Consider the following 22,720-nt stretch of genomic DNA (forward strand, 5'->3'; position numbering starts at 1 on the left):
CCCAGTTTGTCAACTGCAAAGGGGGTGAATCACTTGGTTGCCACCCCTTACCACCATGAAACCAATGGCCTGGTGGAGAGGTTTAATGGAACTTTGGGGGCCATGATACGTAAATTTGTAAATGAACACTCCAATGATTGGGACCTCGTGTTGCAGCAGTTGCTTTTTGCCTACAGGGCTGTACCACATCCCAGTTTAGGGTTTTCACCATTTGAACTTGTGTATGGCCGTGAGGTTAAGGGGCCATTACAGTTGGTGAAGCAGCAATGGGAGGGGTTTACGCCTTCTCCAGGAACAAACATTCTAGACTTTGTAAGCAACCTACAAAACACCCTCCGACATTCTTTGGCCCTTGCTAAAGAAAACCTAAAGGATGCTCAGGAAGAGCAAAAGGCCTGGTATGATAAACATTCCAGAGAACGGTCCTTCAAAGAAGGAGACCAAGTCATGGTCTTAAAGGCGCTCCAGGCCCATAAAATGGAAGCGTCGTGGGAAGGACCATTCACGGTCCAGGAGCGCCTAGGAGCTGTTAACTATCTCATAGCCTCCCCCACCTCCAACATAAAGCCTAAAGTATACCATGTTAATTCTCTTAAGCCCTTTTATTCCAGAGAATTAAACGTTTGCCAGTTTACAGCCCAGGAAACAGATGACGCGGAGTGGCCTGAAGGTGTCTACTACGAAGGAAAAAAGGATGGTGGCGTGGAAGAGGTGAACCTCTCCATGACCCTTGGACGTCTGCAGCGACAGCAGATCAAGGAGCTGTGCACAAGCTTTGCACCAATTTTCTCAGCCACTCCAGGATGGACCGAACGGGCATCCCACTCCATTGACACAGGTAATGCTCACCCTATTAGAACCCCACCCTACCGGGAGTCACCTCATGCCAAAACTGCTATACAAAGGGAGATCCAGGACATGCTACAGATGGGTATAATCCGCCCCTCTAAGAGTGCATGGGCATCTCCAGTGGTTCTAGTTCCCAAACCAGATGGGGAAATACGCTTTTGCGTGGACTACCGTAAGCTAAATGCTGTAACTCGTCCTGACAACTATCCAATGCCACGCACAGATGAGCTATTGGAAAAATTGGGACATGCCCAATTCATCTCTACTTTAGACTTAACCAAGGGGTACTGGCAAGTACCACTAGATGAACCCGCTAAGGAAAGGTCAGCCTTCGTCACCCAGGCAGGGGTGTATGAATTCAATGTACTCCCTTTCGGGTTGCGAAATGCACCCGCCACCTTCCAAAGACTTGTAGATGGTCTCCTAGCGGGATTGGGAGAATCTGCAGTTGCCTACCTCGATGATGTGGCCATTTTTTCTGATTCATGGGCAGAGCACATGGAGCACCTGGAAAAAGTTTTCGAGCGCATCCAGCAGGCAGGACTAACTGTTAAGGCTAAAAAGTGTCAAATAGGCCAAAACAGAGTGACTTACCTGGGGCACCAGGTGGGTCAAGGAACTATAAATCCCATACAGGCCAAAGTGGATGCTATCCAAAAGTGGCCGGTTCCAAAGTCTAAGAAACAGGTCCAATCCTTCTTAGGCTTGGCTGGATATTATAGGCGATTTGTACCCCACTACAGCCAAATCGCCGCCCCGCTGACAGACCTAACCAGAAAGAACCAGCCAAATGCAGTTCAGTGGACTGATGAGTGTCAAAAGGCCTTTAACCAGCTTAAGGCAACACTCATGTCTGACCCTGTGCTAAGGGCCCCAGACTTTGACAAACCGTTCCAAGTAACCACAGATGCGTCCGAGCGAGGCGTGGGAGCAGTTTTAATGCAGGAAGGACCGGATCAAGAATTCCATCCTGTCGTATTTCTCAGTAAGAAACTGTCTGAGAGGGAAAGCCATTGGTCAATCAGCGAAAAGGAATGCTATGCCATTGTGTACGCGCTGGAAAAGCTACGCCCATATGTTTGGGGACGGCGTTTCCAACTACAAACAGACCATGCTGCGCTACAGTGGCTTCATACCGCCAAGGGAAATAACAAAAAACTTCTTCGGTGGAGTTTAGCTCTCCAAGATTTTGATTTTGAAATACAACACATTTCGGGAGCTTCTAACAAAGTGGCTGATGCACTCTCCCGGGAAAGTTTCCCAGAGTTAACTGGTTAACAATTGTTTTTGGAATGAAACATATTGTTAGTTTTTATATAATCAGTAGTATGTCTAAAGGTACATGTGTCTTATTAACTCTGTTTTCTCCTAGAACTCCAGGAAGAAATCACAGCCAGTGTGGAACCGAACATCCAACACTATCTGTGATTTGGGGGGCGTGTCATAACTATAAAGGGAAGGGTAATAGCTGTCCTGTGTACAGTACTATAAATCCCTCCTGGCCAGAGACTCCAAAATCCTTTTCCCTGTAAAGGGTTAAGAAGCTCAGGTAACCTGGCTGGCATCTGACCTAAAGGACCAATAAGGGGACAAGATACTTTCAAATCTTGGGGGGGGAAGGCTTTTGTTTGTGTTCTTTGTTTGGGAGTGTGTTCGTTCTCCGGGAATGAGAGGGACCAGACATCAAACCAGGTTCTCCACATCTTTCTAAACAAGCCTCTCCTATTTCAAACTTGTAAGTAAATAGCCAGGCAAGGCGTGTTAGTTTTCCTTTGTTTTCTCAACTTGTAAATGTACCTTTTACTAGAGTGTTTCTCTTTGTTTGCTGTACTTTGAACCTGAGACTAGAGGGGAGTCCTCTGAGCTCTTTAAGTTTGATTACCCTGTAAGGTTGATTTCCATACTGATTTTACAGAGATGATTTTTACCTTTTTCTTTAATTAAAAACCTTCTTTTTAAGAACCTGATTGATTTTTTCCTTGTTTTAGATCCAAAGGGGTTTTGGATCTTGATTCACCAGGAGTTGGTGGGAGGAAGGAGGGGAATGGTTAATTTCCCCTTGTTTTAAATCCAAGGGGTTGGATTTGTTTTCACCAGGGATTTGGTGAAGGTTTTTCAAGGTTTCCCAGGGAGGGAATCCATTGAAAATGGTGGCAGCCGAACCAGAGCTAAGCTGGTAATTAAGCTTAGAAGTTTTTATGCAGGCCCCTACATTTGTACCCTAAAGTTCAAAGTAGGGATCTCAGTCCTGACAGGGGGGTATTAGTTATTGGTCATAAATCAAATTGTGTTATCATAATAAATGTGGCATCTTTGCCTTGCCCCCTGAAACGATCCTGTGTAGTTTTGTCTGCACATCTTTCATTGTGATTATTCGAGCTATTAATTTTTTTAATTGCTTGACAGCCCTAATCTGAAGCGTAACTGCTCCAAAGTTTGGTGTTCAAAGTCACTTGTTATAAATTAATCTGACTTTATATGAAAAAGTTTGAACTTTTTTTTTTTGAGCAAGAAAGACCCCATAAAATGAGCATAATTGTAAACTTTTAAACTGTATAGATCAGCCTCATCATATGACATGCATCCTGGGGTATTATTGAAATTAATTGCACTTCCTGTACCAACTGATATTTAAAAAAAAAATCAATTAATCAAAAGCAACTAGTGTTCTCCTTCCTGAAGTTTTTTTGCTGTAAGATGGCTACCTTTACCATCTTTTGTACCATATACAAAAACCTGTAGGAGAACACTTCAACCTCCCTGGCCAAACAATAGCAGATGTAAAGGTAGCCATCTTACAGCAAAAAAACTTCAGGACCAGACTCCAAAGAGAAACTGCTGAGCTCCAGTTCATTTGGAAATTTGACACCATCAGATCAGGATTGAACAAAGACTGTGAATGGCTATCCAACTACAGAAGCAGTTTCTCCTCCCTTAGTGTTCACACCTCAACTGCTAGCAGAGCACCTCACCCTCTCTGATTGAACCAACCTCGTTATCTCCATACTGATTTATACCTGCCTCTGGAGATTTCCATTACTTGCATCTGAAGAAGTGAGGTTCTTACCCATGAAAGCTTATGCTCCCAATACTTCTGTTAGTCTTAAAGGTGCCACAGGACCCTCTGTTGCTTTTCACCATTATAGAGTCAGCATTTGGCAACACTTACCATGCAGCAGCATCTAAGATTACCAGTTTTTCTCTATACTTTGAACAGGAGATAGCTGTAGTACCTGTGTGATAATTCTTCATAACAGTTGACAAATGTTAACCTTTTTAATGGCTTGTACTGTAAATTTACAATCCATTTTCAAAAGAGGAATGAAGGATGCTTCTGTCAAAATTTCTTCCATAAGTCTAACTTCTATCCTCAGTAACTAATGGAATATTAAGAAAGAGCATTAACTCTTGGGCTTAGGTTTTCAAAGCTGCCTGAGGGATATGGATGTCCAATTCCCATTAAAAATAATTATTTTTAATTGAAAATGTCAGTCCTAGAGGATAATAGAACCAAGAGCAATAAACAGCGTAAGTTTATTTTCGGGGAGTGGCATCATAGAAGTTCCCTGCAGTCAAGGTTAAATACTGATATAGCATGCATTGTGTGGTGTGGAGGTGAGACCATGGCCACATTCTTGTCCCTTTGGCTTATCTAGCGCCACTGCTAACAAGACTTACCAAATACACCTTGCACTCTGAGTTCATCCAACAGGATTCTGGCTGTGCATTGTGCAGATGCACAAAAAGTGCAAACTGCGCGTAACTACTCCACCCACCTGTACAGGTGCAGCCAAAATACAGCCAAAATGACTGAGAAGAATAGAAACCCTATGAGTGGAGAGGATATATGGGGTTTACCCAGGAGTAATGACATGAAATCAAGATAAGGAAAATGTAAGCTGTGGAATAACTCCCATGGGACATGATGGAAACCTCATTACTTTGAATTTTTCTAGGGTTTCGTCCAGACTAGATTTAAAACTGTTACCTTGCATTGGCAGGAACTGCATTACTTCTACCTTTTAAGATATGACTATGAGTGGTTTTTTATCTGTTGGTTTCTCACTAGAATATCTACTGGAACGATGACTTTCCTTAACACTAGACCCTTCTTCAACGATTTAAAATCAGTTAAGCCAGTCAACAGGCTAAATGAAATCACGTCATTACCACTCTCTTGCTCTGTCTCTTGCCAGTATAAACATTTTCTGATCTGTTTTCACATCCTGCCCTGTAAGAAACTATTACGGACGTACATGTTATTTTTCTTCCCCTATTTTCTAAATGATCAATATTGATAGATAGACAAACAGGCTGTCTGTCTTCCATATCAGACTGGTTTTCCTTTTCTCCCATGGACATAAAGTTTACAATATCTAGAGTTTCAGGGTGGGGGGAAAACCTTGGGGAGGGAGAGGAGAAGAGAGTAAGCAGACAGGGGGACTTGCTCCTTAAAAATTCTCAAGCTATTTCCCAGAAGAAAGGGGAAAACTGATTTTTAACTCTACCTACACTGTACCACTATTTTAGATTAATTTACTCTTTTTTTTTTTAGTTTCAATGACGAGTTTTCATTCACAATTTTTACTGTTCCTCTCCCCCTCCCCAGCCACTGAGAGGAATATTTAAAGTGAAATAAGCACACTGGTCAGTTTCACTTTTTAGTTCTCAGGTCTGATTAAAATGCTGCAATGTATAACTTAGGGATACTGCCAGGAAATGTTTAAATTTTTAAAAAACTTTTGTTTTTAAAGAAAGGAAAACATTTCTGCTATTGAGTTATATTTAAAAAGATCCTATAGCCCCTCAGTCCTTGAAAGTGTCCCTTTAAATTTAAACTAGGCCATAATGTCTTGTGATCTGAATAAAAAACAAATGAACAAAAAAACACCTCCACCCAGGCAGCATGCTTAGATTCTGCCATTGCCTTGCTGACACACCTTATCCTCTCTCTGCGCCAGTTCCCCTATTTGTGAAATAGGGATAATTATTCACCTACCCTCAGAGGGCTTAATTCATGCTCGTAATGTGCTGTGAAATGCTTGAATGAAAGTTGATGAGTATTTGTATTGAAAGGTGATTAAACGCCACACAATACTGATAATTTCAGTAGTTTCTTTCAGAGTAAAAATCTGTTTTCGTTTAGCTTAGATTGTATTTCAAGTTTTCCAGTCTCTTGATTCCTTTTACTGTGGTGGGAGATGCTACTCTGATGACAAATGAGCCTATCAGAACAAGAGTTTGCAGGAGTGGTGCATGCGCTGTCTACTTCTCTGCCCACCCTTAGGCAAAGAGGCACACAATTTAGGAATGCTTGTAAGTCCCCAACTACTCCTTGGTTCTTGGGGGGCACCTATATTTTTAATGCATATCTGAAAAGCCAAATGTAATCATTGCTCTTAGATATGGACTTTGCCACAGTTATTTATGCCTTTGTGACCTTCTGCTGTGGTTATTGTAATGTAATCAATGGGGCTGCCATTGAAGACCACTCAATCTGCATTTTATGCAGAATGATCCTGCTCACCTGCATGGCAGCATCAGCATCAGGGACCATATTACACTAATTCCCTGAAGACTATGTTGACTTCTTTTTGATTTCCAGGTGTAATTCAAGGTTTTGAAACTGCTCTTAAAGAAACACAAACCCTTTACCATTTGGGTACTGGCCCAGTGAGAGACCATCTTTCTGTCTATGATGCAACAATTGAGATCAGATGGGACGTCTAGATTTCAGTGATTAGGGCCTGCAAACTGGATGCTCTGGAAGGAGCGTTTCATTCCACAACTGCAGACAGTGTCCTGCAGACTTTCACGATATGGCCTCTTCTTTCAGACTTCCACTCGGGGTGGAGATTGTTGAATATATTTACATCCTAATCTGCGGTCCAGGAGTTTATGGATTGGAAAATTAATTTAGTAATTAAAAATAAATCTGTTTGTGCCCAAGGAGTATGTGAGTAAATTTTATAAATAAAAAAAATAAATAAAATGTTTAGTTATAAATTACCACCAGAGGGTGCTATTTCAACACTTTAAAAATTGTGATATGGAAGCAACTCAAAATGCATTCTTCAGAAACATAACCGCTTCCTTTCGGAAGACAGTAATTCAACTCTCAACTGCAAATAGCACTATAATTAGATAGAGCAAAGCAGAAAAACAATGAGCAAACATTCTAATCAGAACCAGATTAATAAGCAAGAGCCTGTCAAGTGACAATTCAGAATTGAAATATCATTAGAGTATATTTTAACATCTTGATCTCACTTTTCAGCTGCAGAGCAGTTGGGACTCATTGAAATAACTTTTTTCTTTAGCCAATTTAAACTGACTAGCAGTGCTTACAGCCCCGAACAGATACAATGAATTACTACAGGGAAGAGCGGCAAATGGTAATAAACTTTAGTATATTACTCTAGAAAGGGACACATTAGCAGTTTAATTGTGGCTCAAAGATAAACCATTCAAAAGTGAATCGTAAATGTAAAATGAAAATTCTGTTTACTCAAGTACCGTGTTGAATATTGCAACCAATCATGATAAGAAAAGTATTGGGCACTGAGATCTAACAAACATTCTGCAAATTCCTCACTGGCCAGCTCCACTTAGCTGTGATATTCCAGAATGCATCATTTAATGCTGCGTACATGACAATTATAAGAGTTTTCAGAGCTTCTTACTTTGAAAGCCTGAGATACATAAAATACTGACCCTCCAACCTTGTCATGAGCTCCATTTTCCAACCCACCAGAGTTTCCCAGGTTACGCTGACACTAAAAGATACCCGGTGGGGCAACTCAGCAGCCCAAAATCAGCAAGACTTCTTTGGATTTAATAACAGAGATAGTCTGGTGATCTGTACAGATCTTGTGCTCTCTTACAGTGCCAAAGATCTTGAGTTCAAATCCCAGGGAAGGCCTGGAGGCAGGAGTGAAAACAAATGTCTAGGATTAAGGTGTATTCTCCATCACTCAAAATCTTTAAATCAAGACTGGGTATCTTTCTAAAAGATGCAGTATCTAAAAGAAAAGTTATGGGCTTAATGCAGGAATTACTGGGGGAGGTTCTATGGACTGTGTCATGAATGAGATCAGACTAGAAGACCATCACCAGTCCTTTCCAGTCTTTAAGAAAAATTAATATAATCTATGAATAGTCCCAACATCCTGCAAACACACCACAGCCCCTTGTAATCAGAAGGGACTGCTCCCATGTGTAAAGTTAAGCATGTGAGGAAATACATACAGGACTGGGGCCTAAAACAGATAGCTCACCTCTGACGTGTGTGGAACGGTCCTCTTAGTCTTCTTCGTTACAACTTTCAGCACCTACTGCTCAAACAAAATTTTCATTTTACACTTGTAACGGGGTGACAGGAGGAGATTTGCTCCTCCTGAAAGGTGAACTGCATTTGTTTAATGTCTTTAAAGACATTAATTGGCTTTTCCCTAGTTCAAGCTTGGAGCACTATCATCACTGCACCATGAGGAACTGGCCAAAGAAAAGTCCAAGATATCAGTGATGGCCCATCTACCGTTCTGATCCGCTCTATAGTGAAGTCCGATAACCTCGCCAGTAATCTACTCATCCAATCAAAATGCACTTGAGTTCCTATTTCCCTTCCCAATTATTATTCAATACATAATTCCATATCATCCCTTTGAAGATTATATTACTTTGTGTACCTGCACATAATTTAATGTTTATGTCGTTAATGTTAAATTTTCTTTACAAAATAGATTCACCTCACCATCTTTTATCATTTCACTTCCTCACACAGGCTCCTCCCTGCCCTTGCTCCCGCCGTTCTTTTGCCAACCTCCTCTCTCAAGTACTGCATTAAGGAAGCTCCTGATTCAAAATGAACCAGAAACTTCAGTTCCACCAGCAATTCTTGGCTCTTTTCCGACTTAAGCTATGGGTTCCTCTGTCCCCTCCTCTTATGACTGCTATCTGGGGTTTAACTGGGAGGGAGGAAGGAAAAAAGGTGGTGATGTTCACCAGGCTCTGCTCACTAAGGTCAAACCATGTGATTAACCACAATGAGATGCCAATTGCAATATTTTTTACAGATATTCAAAATATGATTCTGCAAGCTTTCTGAGCCACACTGGCTCCTCTTTGACAGGTCTTGGATATGCTCAGGGACTCTATGAAGCTCCATAGGCTTGGCTTTCTTGACTGAAGGACCAAAAAAAAAAGTGGAGCTATCTCCATACATCCACTTGTGACACCAAAACGAGACCTCAGACACAGCAAATAGCGGAGATCTGTAATCAAGCCTTTCCTTTCTTACACAAGGAATAAAATAGTTAACGGTGTTAGTATTTAAGTTATCATGTCTGGGAATCTGAGTTAACATAGCATTAAGATGAATGAGGACATAATCATACATTTCAGAGCTGTGTGTCTTGACCAATAAACATCTCTGCATCAAGTACACACTGTTCATATTTCAGGTTTCTTTGCAACCATAACAGCCACTTTTTCAAAAATAAAAACAGATTCTGAAGAAAAATAAGACGGTTACTCACCGTTGTAACTGTTGTTCTTCGAGATGTGTTGCTCATATCCATTCCATTAGGTGTGTGCGCGCCGCGTGCACGATCGTCGGAAGATTTTCTACCCTAGCAACACCGGCGGGTCGGCTGTGGAGCCCCCTAGAGTGGCGCCTTCATGGCGCTGAATATATACCCCAGCCGACCCGGCGCCCCCTCAGTTCCTTCTTGCCGGCTACTCCGACAGTGGGGACGGGGGGCGGGTTTGGAATGGATAAAATCCCCTGCCCCTTAACTCTACCTTCAAAAGTTCTGCCTGGGGCCTGAAGGTGGTCTAGGTGGCCCCTGGTTCTGGCCGGGTTGAGGGCCGGTCCACCTTCTTCTACCACCTCGCCCTCGCCTCCTGGCCGAGTCCTGTCTCTGACGAGGTGGGGGGGGGTAGAAGCGCTGAGGCTGCGGCCTAAATGGCCTGCGCTGAGGGCCCACAACATGCATCCCCAGGGAGCGCATGATTGTTCTCGAGTCCTTTAGGCTCTGCAGGCGAGAGTCCGTTTTGTCTGAGAACAATCCGTGTCCCTCAAAGGGGAGATCCTGTAGGGTTTGCTGCAGCTCCGGAGGCAAACCCGAGACCTGAAGCCAGGAGATCCTACGCATAGCGATACCCGAAGCCAGGGTCCTCGCAGCTGAGTCTGCTATGTCCAAGGAGGCCTGCAAGGAGGTCCGAGCCACCTTCTTGCCCTCCTCTACCATGGCTCCAAACTCTTCCCTGGACTCCTGGGGAATCAGCTCCTTAAACTTCCCCATAGAGTTCCAGGAGTTGAAACTGTAGCGGCTCAGCAGCGCCTGTTGGTTCGCTGCTCTAAGTTGTAGCCCTCCGGCTGAGTAAATCTTACGGCCAAACAAATCGAGCCGCTTAGCCTCTTTTGATTTAGGCGCTGCAGCCTGCTGGCCGTGGCGCTCTCGTGCGTTCACTGATTCCACCACCAGTGAACACGGTTGGGGGTGGGTATACAAGTACCCATAGTCCTTAGACGGGACAAAGTATTTCCTTTCCACCCCTCTCGCTGTGGGTGGGATAGAGGCAGGAGTTTGCCATATCGTATCCGCATTCATTTGAATCGTGCGGATCAGGGGTAACGCTACCCTCGATGGGGCATCCGCTCCAAGGATATTCACGATCGGGTCGTGAACCTCCACTATCTCCTCCGCCTGCAGGTCCATATTACGGGCCATCCTGCGCAGAAGATCCTGGTGAGCCCGAAGATCTATTGGAGGCGGGCCTGTGCACGATGTGCCCGCCACTGCCTCATCGGGAGAAGAAGAGGAAGATGCCTCCGGTGGAACAGGATCCAAGGGCTGGTCCTGGTCTCCCTGTTCCTGGGCTGGAGCATCACCTGTGCCTGGGTCCAGGGTGTCAGGTGGTGCGGACCCAGAGGCCTCCATGCCCCCTGGCGGAGGCCGAGAGATGGTGGACTCCGGGGCCCCTCTGACGGAGTGACCGGAGCGAGAGGTCGACGCAATTGGAGCCCCTTGCGCCTGATGGTACGCCCACGGGGTCCAGAACGACCAGTGAGATGGGCCATGAGCAGGGTCCTCTGCTACCTCCTGCCAATGGCCTATGTCCTGCTCCTCGGCTTGACCCTGAGGGGGGTATGCCGATCTCGATACTTCCTCAGAGGAGCGGGACACCGATCTCGATGGCCATGGCGGTGCCGAGTGCGTCGAGACGAATCCCGTGGGATGCGGTGCCGCACGGTACCGGTCCGGGGATGTTCTATCTCCACGCGGTGCCGGCGATCGGTGCCGGGACCGCGACCGGTGCCGATGACCTCGTCGGTGCCGGGAGTCGGATCTGGACCTCGACGAGGACCTGGAGTATGCCCGGTGCCGGGAGCGGCCTCTCGACGTCGAGCGTCGACCGTAGCGGTGCCGAGAGCTACGTCTCGACGTTGATCGGTGCCGACGATCATATCGGTGCCGAGACGTAGAGCGGTGCCGCGAAGAAGATCTTGGCCGCGAGTACGACCGGTGCCGAGATGATATTCGGTGCCGGGACTGCGAGCGGCGTGGGGACCTGCTTCGGGACCTGGAGCGGTGCCGAGGTTCCAGTCCTTGTGGAGGGCGCATCAAGGCCGGTTTCCCCCTCGACTGGACCGGGCGAGTCAGCGGTGCAGTCGGTGCCGGTGGTTGAGGCGGTGCCGGCTCCGTGAGAGCTATTAAGTCTCTCGCCGCCGCGAAGGTCTCTGGAGTCGACGGGAGGCACTGTATCACCGCCGGCCTCGGTGGAGACGCTATCTGCACCGGACTCAACGGCTTCGGTGCCGGAGTCGACGGTGCTGGAGGCACCTGTTTCCTTTGCTCCACCGGCGGACGCGGCTCTACCCCCGGCACTGGGGGAGCTGGCGTCTTCGGCACGGACGTCCCCGTTTTATGGGCTTTTTTATGCCCCGGGGATAATGACCGGCGCCGAGGCACTGCTTGCGGTGCCGACGAGGTCCGGTGCCGGGGAGGCTTGTCTGACGCCACTCGCGTGGTCGTCAAAGCCGGTGCTGCCGGTGCACTGCGCACCGAGGTGCTAGGCGCCGGGGTCTGGCCCGTAGAGGGAGTGTCCGGGCTAAGTGCCGCCTCCATCAGGAGTTGCCTGAGCCGAAAGTCCCGCTCCTTCTTGGTCCTTGGTCTGAAGGCCTTACAGATCTTGCACTTATCTGTTTGGTGGGACTCTCCCAGGCACTTCAGACAGGAGTCGTGCGGGTCGCTCGTGGGCATAGGCTTCGCGCAGGAGGCGCACTGCTTGAAGCCGGGAGCGTTGGGCATGAGCCCGGCCCCGCGGCCGGGGAAGAAAGGGGGAGACGACCCCCTTAATCCCCTGAGCTACTTAGAACAACTATAACAACTTTTTTAAAACTATTTAACTATTTAACTATAAACACTATAACTATAACTGCTAATAACCAACAAAGCTAGGGAGAGTGGAGAACAGCTAAGCAGCGCTCCACAGTTCCAACGACCGTCAGGGGCGGTAAGAAGGAACTGAGGGGGCGCCGGGTCGGCTGGGGTATATATTCAGCGCCATGAAGGCGCCACTCTAGGGGGCTCCACAGCCGACCCGCCGGTGTTGCTAGGGTAGAAAATCTTCCGACGATCGTGCACGCGGCGCGCACACACCTAATGGAATGGATATGAGCAAGCACTCGAAGAAGAAACAGTAGTTTCAGAGAGATACTGGTATGCCATAAAGCCCATGTACTGGCTCAATCTTAGCCCTGGCTACAGTATTCCCCAGAGGATGCTGCTACACTTGGTCCTCCTATAGAAGCAGCTGAAAGGTAGGAGTCCAGGCTTTTTATTGAGACCATACTCATTTCATAGACAGGAGAATACCACATAGGTCAGTGAGTCTGGATATTTAAAGCAGCAGATGTAAGAGAGAAGTACAGCAGCCAGCCCTACATGATCCACAAGTGCTCAGTGGACCACTGGTGGTTTGTAGACTACAGCTTAAGAAACACTGACTTAGTATTCTCCATACAGTGGAAGACTTCCCCATTGTGGAGGAAACATGCTGGTCCCCTAACAATGCACTTTCTAAACTATGGAAATTAGTTTTTCATATCCAAGTTCCTGACCAAGTCTAGTAAATGAACATTATTCCCACCTGCTGACTATTTCGTGCCTTAGGTGAAATGACTTTGATCTCAATCCAGTTCCCAGCATGTCATCTCATCACAAAAGGACATAATTGGTACTAATGCAGTTTCAAACCTCCAAATTAGGGATGAGGCACAGTATTAAGAAACTTACCCTGCCATGTCCTGTGCTCTGCCTTTTGCGGGGGGGGGAAGAGAAGAGGTCTTTACCCCCATGGTTCTCAATGCAGAATCTTTCACAAGCTCTAAGTTCATACCCACAAATATTAAAACAAAAACAACTAAAAACTCTGTTATAGCTACTGTACTAGTGACCTTAGTGTAACCCCAAAGTACACACAAATCAAATCTAATACCAAGATTAGAAAAGCACACCGAAGACAGGCATACTGTTTCACTAATAGATGTCAGTGTATATTCTCCTCTTGATGTCTGCTTAACACTAATAGGATTTCCACATGCCCATCAAAAAAGATAATATAGTCTTCCACAGTGAAGAAGAAAAAAAAGAAAAGAAAAAAAGGAACATCATGTACTTAGCTGCTTGATACACTATATGTTTTATAACAGTGTCTGATATTAAATAAACACGCACAGAGAGAGAAAGAGAGAGTGTGTGTGTGTCAGGCTTGTTTCTGTATATACAAGCCTTAGAAGTGAACTTGTTAAAAAAACGTATTTCCTTTGCCTCACCCCAAGAAGCCTGTGTATACTGGGGCTCAAACAGTGCTAAGGAACCAGGTTATTTTTCAGTGTGTGTGTTTTTAAACAGCCCCTGCATACACCCGAACACTCTTTCAACATGGTTTAGCCTGATTAGTAGACCTACATCTCATTTAGTTGGAGCTGCAATCTAAATACTTGCTGGCAAATTCAGCTTTAAAGGCCAGTACTTTCTGTATAGGTTTTTATTCCGCCTTCGTCACAATGGTATTCAAGTACCTTCCAGTAGTACATTAAACAACATGCTAAGGTGAAAAACTCCCAGGGTCTCTGCCAATCTGACCGAGGAGAAAATTCCTTCCTCACCGCAAATATGGCGATCATTAGACCCTGAGCATGTGGCAAGACTCGTTAGGTAGATACCTGGAAAAGTATTCTCTGTAGTAACTCAGAGCCCTCTACATCTAGTGTCCTGCCTCCAACTGTTGGAGATTTTTGCTACTGGTAGTCACTGATGGGCCACATGCCATCCCCTCTATAAACTTATCAAGCTCAGTCTTCAAGTCAGTTAGGTTTTTTGCCCCCACTGCTCCCCTTGGAACGCTGTTCTGAACTTTACTTCTCTTCTGGTTAGAAACCTTTACCTAATTTCAAGCCTAAACTTGTTGATGGTCAGTTTATATCCATTTGTTCTTGTGTCCACATTGGCGCTTAACTTAAATAACTTCTTTCCCTCCCTTGTATTTTTCTCTCTGACGTATTTATAGAGAGCAATCATATCTCTCCTCAGCTGTACCTGGCCACCTAGCATAGCTGTCCCAGTCAGAATGGGCCTGATGTGACCCACATTACTGTCCTGCCTTTCTTCCCTTCCCCCCCCCCCCCAATTTAAACTTAATTTATTCCTGTTTAATTAGATAACACTCAGTCAAACTATAACAACTGAAGGCCCAGTTTTCCCACACAATTTAGGACTATCATGGGAGAGAAAGAAGAGAGTAGGAAAGAAATGGTCTCTCCATCTCCACTCAAAATGCTGAGGTTTTGAACACAAGATGCTCAACAGATGCTTGAACAGACAGATATCTGAGTCCAGCATTGTGTGCACCATCAAGAAAGCCTGGAGTCACCATTATATTAACAGGTGTTGGGAAACATCCAAAAAAGCCAAGACAGAAAGGAGAGGGCAGGGAAAGGGAAAGAGATGGGAGATTGGGAAGGAAGGAGACAGCTGCTGCCAAACTATTTTACACTGAACTTTTCTTTGTTTCAGACATCTCAAACTGGAGTCTTGTTCTGTGACTGAATTTTAATTTAAATAATTCAAATGACTCAAGGATGTATCATTACCTTATAGAAAACATTCTAGGTCAGATTGGGTCTCCACAAATTATTTTAAAACTATTTATCTATGCTAGTACTTTTATGCACAAAAATGTCTGTAGTGTACTTAACCAGCAAACTAAATGTTATTTTATCAGTAAATTCAGCAATGGGACTGGAAAAAGACTGTAATAAAGTACACAAACATATGCTAAAATAAAGTGTGCAAATTTACTTTAAATAAAAGGGGACAAAAACACTGTCATTTTCTTGAACATAAGTGCCAACCAAATTTTCCTACACAGGAAGGGAAAGTTACCAATATTGTTGAAAGTTTTAAATTGTGATTTATAACAGTGTGATGGCAGGAGCACATAAAAAATAAGACAAGTCTGTTTTACATCCTGGACAACTCAAATTTACATTTTTATCCTGTGGGTTTCATATTATTAATGTATACAGACATGGTACAAGGTAAGAAGAAAGTGAGTCCATAAAATGCTGGCTACAATACAGCGGTTCAATTCCTAAATCAGACTGTTTCAAGACTCAGATAATATGTTATTTAGCCAGTGGAACACTTAATGGAGTTTCAATTTAAGAAATCCACATATAAGCCCTAGCTAGTTTAGAAAAGCAGTCCTAAGACATGTGACCAATTATAGCAGTACAGGGCCACGTCTTACACTTGATAACAAAATTACAGACAAAATAAACAAACCATTTGGCAGTTGTGACATACCTGTCTCCCAGTAAAGTGGGATAGGTATCACTATTTCCTTAAAATTTGCTTCCGCCATCTCCCCCAACATTTGATTATACACCTCTACCCCGATATAACGCGACCCGATATAACATGAATTCGGATATAACACGGTAAAGCAGTGCTCCAGGGGGCGGGGCTGTGCACTCCAGTGGATCAAAGCAAGTTCGATATAACGCAGTTTCACCTATAACACGGTAAGATTTTTTGGCTCCCGAGGACGGCGTTGTATCGAGGTAAAGGTGTATTCAACTATGGTTTGTTGTTGTTTTTTAAAAAACTAAAAAACAAAACAAAACAAAAACTTTCTTCTGTGAGCTCCTCACTTCTATCTCCCTTTTCAGTCAACCACATTCTGAGATGGGAATATCACCATGCTACATACACTGCTGATACAATAACACTGAAAATGGCTGTGAAAGCCATACTGCTGGAATCCTCTTCATCTCTTATTGCCCCATCCAGATGACAGATATTTATACAAAAAAAATCTTCCTCCTTTGCCAGTTCAAATTCTCCAACATTCAAAAGGAATGGTATACCAGGTCTCCAATACCCACAGGATAATGTATATGTCTGGTATATTCCTATGGAACAATGCAGCCGTATCCACTAATGAAAAATATTTTAACAGCTGCTAGCTTTTAAATGACAGGCAGTTACCTAACAACTTCAAAATCACTCCACTGTGAAACACTGAAACCAAAGAACAAGACAAGAGGATTTCTTGAGATTTCTATATGTTTTGAATGAGTTAACACCCGTGTGTGAAAGTCACAGGGTAAACAAAACAATAAGTAACAGGGTGGATTTGATTTAAATCAAATTGATTAAAATCACTAGACAGGAAGACTCGATTTAATCATGGATTTCTACATAAAAGTGCATTCTTGTTGGCCATTATAACCTTAACACATATTCTTCACAACTCAGAGATAGATTTAGGTTTCATTTTCAGAAGGTACACACTATACATTTTTAAGTGATTTATTTTGAAAACTTTTCAGATTAGTTTTACAGCTATATCAGAAAATGAATGATTGTTTTGGTAAATGAAATAACCAAAGGTAATTGAAGCAGATATTTATGAAGTCATTGGGAGGTGAACTATCTGCAATTTAATAGGTTATTCATTAATATTTGGAGGATTTTCTTGCCATGCTGTATTAGGAGAAGAACATCACCAGACAGATATTTAAATTGTTTTATTTAACTAAAACAACAACAACAACGTTATGTATTCTGGATTTTTTTCAACAGCAAACATATAACATTTTAACAAGACAAGCATATGAATTTTTGAATTTACTTAAACATTCAAGTTTTTTAAAATCGGGTTAGTTTTTCTTAAAATTGTTTTCAATTAAAATAGGTAAATGAAATAGTTTAAAAAAAATTAAATCGACTGTGTCAGTCAGGTCAACATGAGAAACTTAAAATATTGGCTTCTGCATCTAACTCAGTCGTCTTCACCTTCATTTTCCTGTTTGTTCATTATCTGGAAAAGAAGTTTTCCTGCTTTTTCAGGTCCCAAACTACTTCTCAATTTGAAATGAATTAGTCCAAAGGAAGAAATATTCTTTCTATGCCGGCAGAAGAAGCTACTGCTGTTAAAAATGAGATTATCACTTCAACAGTCTCTGAATCCAAGTGCTTAAGTGACTTCCTCCAGTTCACTGGTGTGACTTTCTTTAAAACATCATCAGCAAACGTATTTCTTGAAAGGTTCTTATTCCCAAACGGGGTTTCTTTTACAGCCTGCTGCCATTATAGGTTTTCCTTTCTAGTGAGAGAATGGTGAAGTAGATCTCAAATCAATGAAGGCTACACTCAGAAAGACCTCAAGACTTCTGGAATATGCTGCTCAAACAGTTTCACTTTTGTTTCTACTGCCTGTCCCTCCTCACATTTATCTCCAGACTTCTTCTCCATGTCCGGAGCTATTCTGCCCCCAACAATCTTCTATTCATTGAACTTTTTGAAACTTTGCACTTTTAGAGAGAGGTAAGGGACTGACTCTGTGTACACAAATTTGCAGAGGGACAATCAGGTTGAGGTCTGTTATTTCTCACCTCTATATATTATTTATTTAAAAAACATTTTTGCTGTTAACAAGCATGTTATCTCTGGAGACACAAATCCACAGTTTGAGAACTGCAAAACTAAGGGCACATCTACACTGGAAAAGTTACAGCGTCGGCAGTTACAGTGCCGCTCAGAGAGTGCAGAAGGCAAACTGCTGTTTGGTGTTCACACTGACTGTTGCCTGTGCAATAGCGTGATCACACTTGCAGTGCTATTTGGAGCGGTGTACCCTGGGCAGCTATCCCACATAGCACCTCTTTCTCTTTTGCCGCTAAGACTTGTGGGAAGGCGGAGGGGCTCACGGGGCATCCTGGGGGTCATGGGTCATCCAAGCCATCCTCTGCCTCTGGGTTCCCCTCCCCCTCTTTGTCCAAGATTTCCTCCTCCTGGCTCGGTCCACTCTCAACTGGCACGTGAGCCAACGAAGTATCCACAGGGGCCTTCGCAGTGGAGGTGGGGTCACCACTGAGTATCGCATCCAGCTCTTTGTAGAACCAGCAGCTCGTGGGCGCAGCACCAGAGCGGCGGTTTGCCTCCTTCACCTTGTGGTAGGCATTCCACAGCTCCTTCACTTTTGCCCTACACTGCAATGTGTCCCAGCCATGCTCCTTTCTATCCTGCATCGTGAAATCTGTCCGTAGTTATCATAATTCCTACGGCTGGAGTGCAGCTGGGACTGCACAGCTTCCTCTCCCCAAATGCCGATGACGTCCAGCAGCTCAGCATTGCTCCAAATGGGGAATCACCTGGTGCGTGGAACAGGCATGGCCACCTGGAAAGATGTGCTGAGACCACTGAGCAAACAGGAAAGGGACTTTCAAATTTGAAAAGGAATATACGGGGTGAGGATGACGGCTGGTCACCTGAGGGCAGGGCAATAGAGTTCAAACCGATGACCAGAGAGGTGAGAACAGGCATTGTGGGACATCTCCTGGAGGCCAATCGCAGCGCTGTAGTCACCACAGTGTCTACACTGGCACTGCAGCGCTGTAGCCCCAGCGCAGAAAGCTCTATAGCTCTCGTCGGGGTGGTTTTTTTAGAGCGCTACAACTGCGTAGTTTCTGTGCACTAAGTGGCGTGGCAGTGTGCACACCTCGGGCGTTACAGCACAGAAAGCCACTTTATTGCGCAGAAATTTGCCAGTGAAGACGGGGCCTAAGCATCTCTGATGGCATCTTCTAGACTGAGCACTGAGTCCCATTGGGTAGATAGGAAGATTAACCTAAATAATCTATACAGAAGCCCCTGGAACTCCATAAAATTGGGTCCATAATCCATGAACTACTGGAACTCATTTACAAAACTTTTCTTAAACATTACATGAATATATTGTCTCATACTATGGAATTAGAATTTATAATCTCTATTACATTATAGCTCAAAGATCTCATCATGGATCTTAATTAAAACTATCTTTAGATAGGTTTTTTTCCTCAAAAAGCATTTTATAAAAAAAATCCAATTTAAATAAAAAATCCAATTTTTTTTTATTTTTAAATCATTGATTTTTATCCACCTTGATAAGTAGTCTATTACACTAGCCGTAAAAATTTCAGTTACTTTGCATTAGATCACGCAATTTTGAGATGCCTTAAAAACACTGGATCTTTCTGAAATATAGTTAACTTTTAGGGGTCAAAATTCTGGCCCCACTGAAGTTGATGGCAAAACTCCCATTGACTTCAGTTGGGCCAAGATTTTACCTAAGGTCTTTAAGTCAATATACAAATCATTTGTAAAATCATACAGAACTGAAATATGCTATTTGCTGGTTCAGTAATTTTACCCGAATTTTAAAGCTAACATGGTACTTTAAACATCAAGTGCCAAAAAGAAAGAGGTTACAAGAAGGATTGGGATGATAAAGAATTTTAGATAATGTAAGTAAATCCTCTAAGAATATTTGTTAAAAACCCTAGTAGTATTTTGGAATACTTGTCTGATAATCTTTTAAACAAATGTTTCTCTTTCATTTTTACATATCATGGCTTGTTGCCAAGAAGCATCTATTGTACTGACAACCTAACAATTTTTTGTCATGATACTCAAGTTCACAGATACAAATACTAGGACAACAGAACTTCAAAACCATTCCCTATCTCCCTAGATACCAGCAGTTTGGAAAGCTTCATCAAGCCGTCCGAACTCAAGTGATGCTAGTGTGTTGGAATGATTGAAATGAACAGAATGCAGATAAAAAGGAAACTAGAGAGTATACCTAATTTAGTAAGAGACGTATACATGCGCATTACTTCTCAAAACTTGTACACCTCTACCCCGATATAACACGACCTATAACACGAATTCTGATATAACACGGTAAAGCAGTGCCCCGGGGGAGGGGGGGGCGGCTGCGCACTCCGGTGGATCAAAGCAAGTTTGATATAACGCAGTTTCACCTATAACATGGTAAGATTTTTTGGCTCCCAAGGACAGCGTTATATCGAGGTGGAGGTATATTCTTAGTAGTAACAAATTAGTTGCCATGATTTCAACAGCTTAAAATTTTACATACATTTATTTATTTTGGAAAATAAATAGTAGCTACAAACTGTGAAGATAATTCTCAAATTAAACACGCATCTACAGCCATCACTAAATGCATGTCACAATGACACTATATAGTCACTACCGCACTTAAAAATCAAGCAAAAACAGGATACAGATTTATAGCTACCTCTACATATCTGAAGTACAAACTCACACTCTAACAATTAAATTTTTAAACATATTCAGATGACATTTCAAGGCAATTAGATTTTGTATTAAACTTTAACCAGCTAGAACAATTCTGTGCTTTTGAAAGGAAGAAAATATTCCATTTGAACACAAGTTGTTCATGTCTTTCCGTAGGCCCATACAAACGCACATCAATTTCTCCTGGTTTCATTACAGTAGCTTTATTAACACTATTTTAAATAGAGAAAAAAACTTTATAATGCTCTTGATATGTATGAAATGTTACAAATATATTTTAGTTTATCAATTAAGTTTTACCTGGGGATTTTTTGTTTGATCTTGTTTGCATCAAGTAAGACTGGCGTGGCAGCAAAGGTGATGATGGCAAAGACATTGAGACTCCTTTAGTCAAGTTTAGTCTATACATATCCTCAGGTACAGGCTGATTACCAATGGGAGAATCTGCACTGTAGCCAGATGTCGCAATAATGTGCAGTACATTCTCTGGGCAGGAGTCACCTGCTGAAAATAAAATGTTGTTTGTGATTTACCAAATGCACTGAAATAAAAGTGAGACAATTATACTGAAATATAGCCTACAATATTGGTATGAACATGCACCATCCACGAACAAAAGTATACTAGAGTCAGACCACTCTTACCATGGTGGGAAAAAGACCACCTCTCTATAACATTCCTATCACTATAGTATCTAGGCATCAACAAAAAGCCTCACAAATACACAGAAGGTAGAGCAAGTAAGCAGAATTTTGTTCCTAACATCATTCAGAAAATAAGCTTTTAGATGAGATTGCTATTGTTTAGATTTTACCCTTCGAGGCAAAACCACATTACCATAGTAAGACACACATATTTCCACAGCCGAAAAGGTATTTTACAACTGCTGTGACGCCCTGAAAGCCATGCTTGTCTGTAAAATCACAACAGTGGAAATCAAAGAGTTTTCAACCTATGCCACGAATAACCTTATGAAAAAAGGTCTACAGGAAGGGACACTCAAATTTGGCAAATCCAAATTTGACCTTTTTTTCTGCTAATATCTGTGAAATCCAAGACATGGGCTTTGATAAATAAATGGTTTTTTATTTAAGAAAAAATAAAAAAATGTTGGTTCACAACACAATGACAAATTAGTGTGCTTATCTAATAGAGGGGAAACCTATCAAGAAAAAAGATTTTAGTCCAATAGCAGACCGGATTGCTATACATTTCAAAAGCCTGACGGCTCACAACAATGAAGCAAGGAAAACAAAAGGCAAGGCAGACAAGCCAGATATGTATGGCCATATTAGTAATGCAGGCCTCAGTGTCTCAAATAGAAATCAATAGAACTCAAAAACAAAGCTTTATACCAAAATGCATCTGATATTTTATTTCCTAATGAAGACATTATGAATTATTCAAATTGTAAATAATAAAAATAGATCATTTTAAACTCAAAACAATAGTTAAAAGTGAACCAGTCTCACAAAAATAAAAAGTAAAGCAAAAATATTATATATATCCTGACAAATGAGAGAGAAAGTAAAGTCCAGAGTAAAGTTTAGCCTATATGCTCTGCTACCACAGTCAAGGCACATTGATATCACAAGGATGGTTGCCATAAAAGAACCTGATAAATTCGAGTTATACAGAAAACAGACGCTTCTTTTGAATGACCAATTCCTCATATCAAGTTTATTTACTTACAATAAGGTAATACTTCAATTAGATTCAGATCTTGTTTGGTCAAGTTTCCTGTTCATTTTGTAGCCATCAAGACCTACAACCTTTTTAACAGCTGTTCCTCAGCACTAGGGTTACCATATTTCAACAATAAAAAAAAAAAAAAAAAAAAAAAAGAGGATGGGGGGAGCCCTACCCTACCCCCACCCTCATCCACTCCCTCCCACTTCCCGCCCCCTGACTTATCCCCTCAGAACTCCCAACACCCTCTCCCCGCCCTGCTCCTTGTCCCCTGACTGCCCCCTCCTGGTACCCCTGCCCCTAACTGCCCCCACCATGTTCTCTGTCCAGACAGCGGAGGGGAAGAGGGTTGGTCCCACACCACACAAGATGTGGCAGGATCCAGTTTTAAATTTATCCCCTGCCCTTGCTTCACTGAAGGGGGGAGGGGAGAGTTGCTCTTGACTTGTGTGGGGTACCAGGGAGTGGAAGCCCCAACCCCGCCTGAAGTCACGGGTGCAACC

At 43.0% G+C, this 22,720-nt stretch overlaps 1 protein-coding gene across 9 annotated transcripts in view; it reads right to left on the minus strand.

Annotated features, from left to right (window-relative positions):
* Positions 1–22,720, minus strand: part of TANC1 (tetratricopeptide repeat, ankyrin repeat and coiled-coil containing 1) — a 227,856-nt gene that overhangs the window by 116,525 nt on the left and 88,611 nt on the right. For 7 of the 9 annotated variants that reach the window (XM_054043623.1, XM_054043628.1, XM_054043624.1 and 4 more), the window contains one exon: positions 20,829–21,032. The exons of 1 other annotated variant lie outside the window; for it this stretch is intronic. In XM_054043623.1, the coding sequence (XP_053899598.1) occupies positions 20,829–21,032 (204 nt within the window). The remainder of the gene's footprint in view (positions 1–20,828; positions 21,033–22,720) is intronic. One more of the 9 variants, XM_054043622.1, reaches the window with a different exon arrangement.

Source organism: Malaclemys terrapin, chromosome 11 (genome assembly GCF_027887155.1).
Source record: "Malaclemys terrapin pileata isolate rMalTer1 chromosome 11, rMalTer1.hap1, whole genome shotgun sequence".
Taxonomy (NCBI): Eukaryota; Metazoa; Chordata; order Testudines; family Emydidae; genus Malaclemys; species Malaclemys terrapin.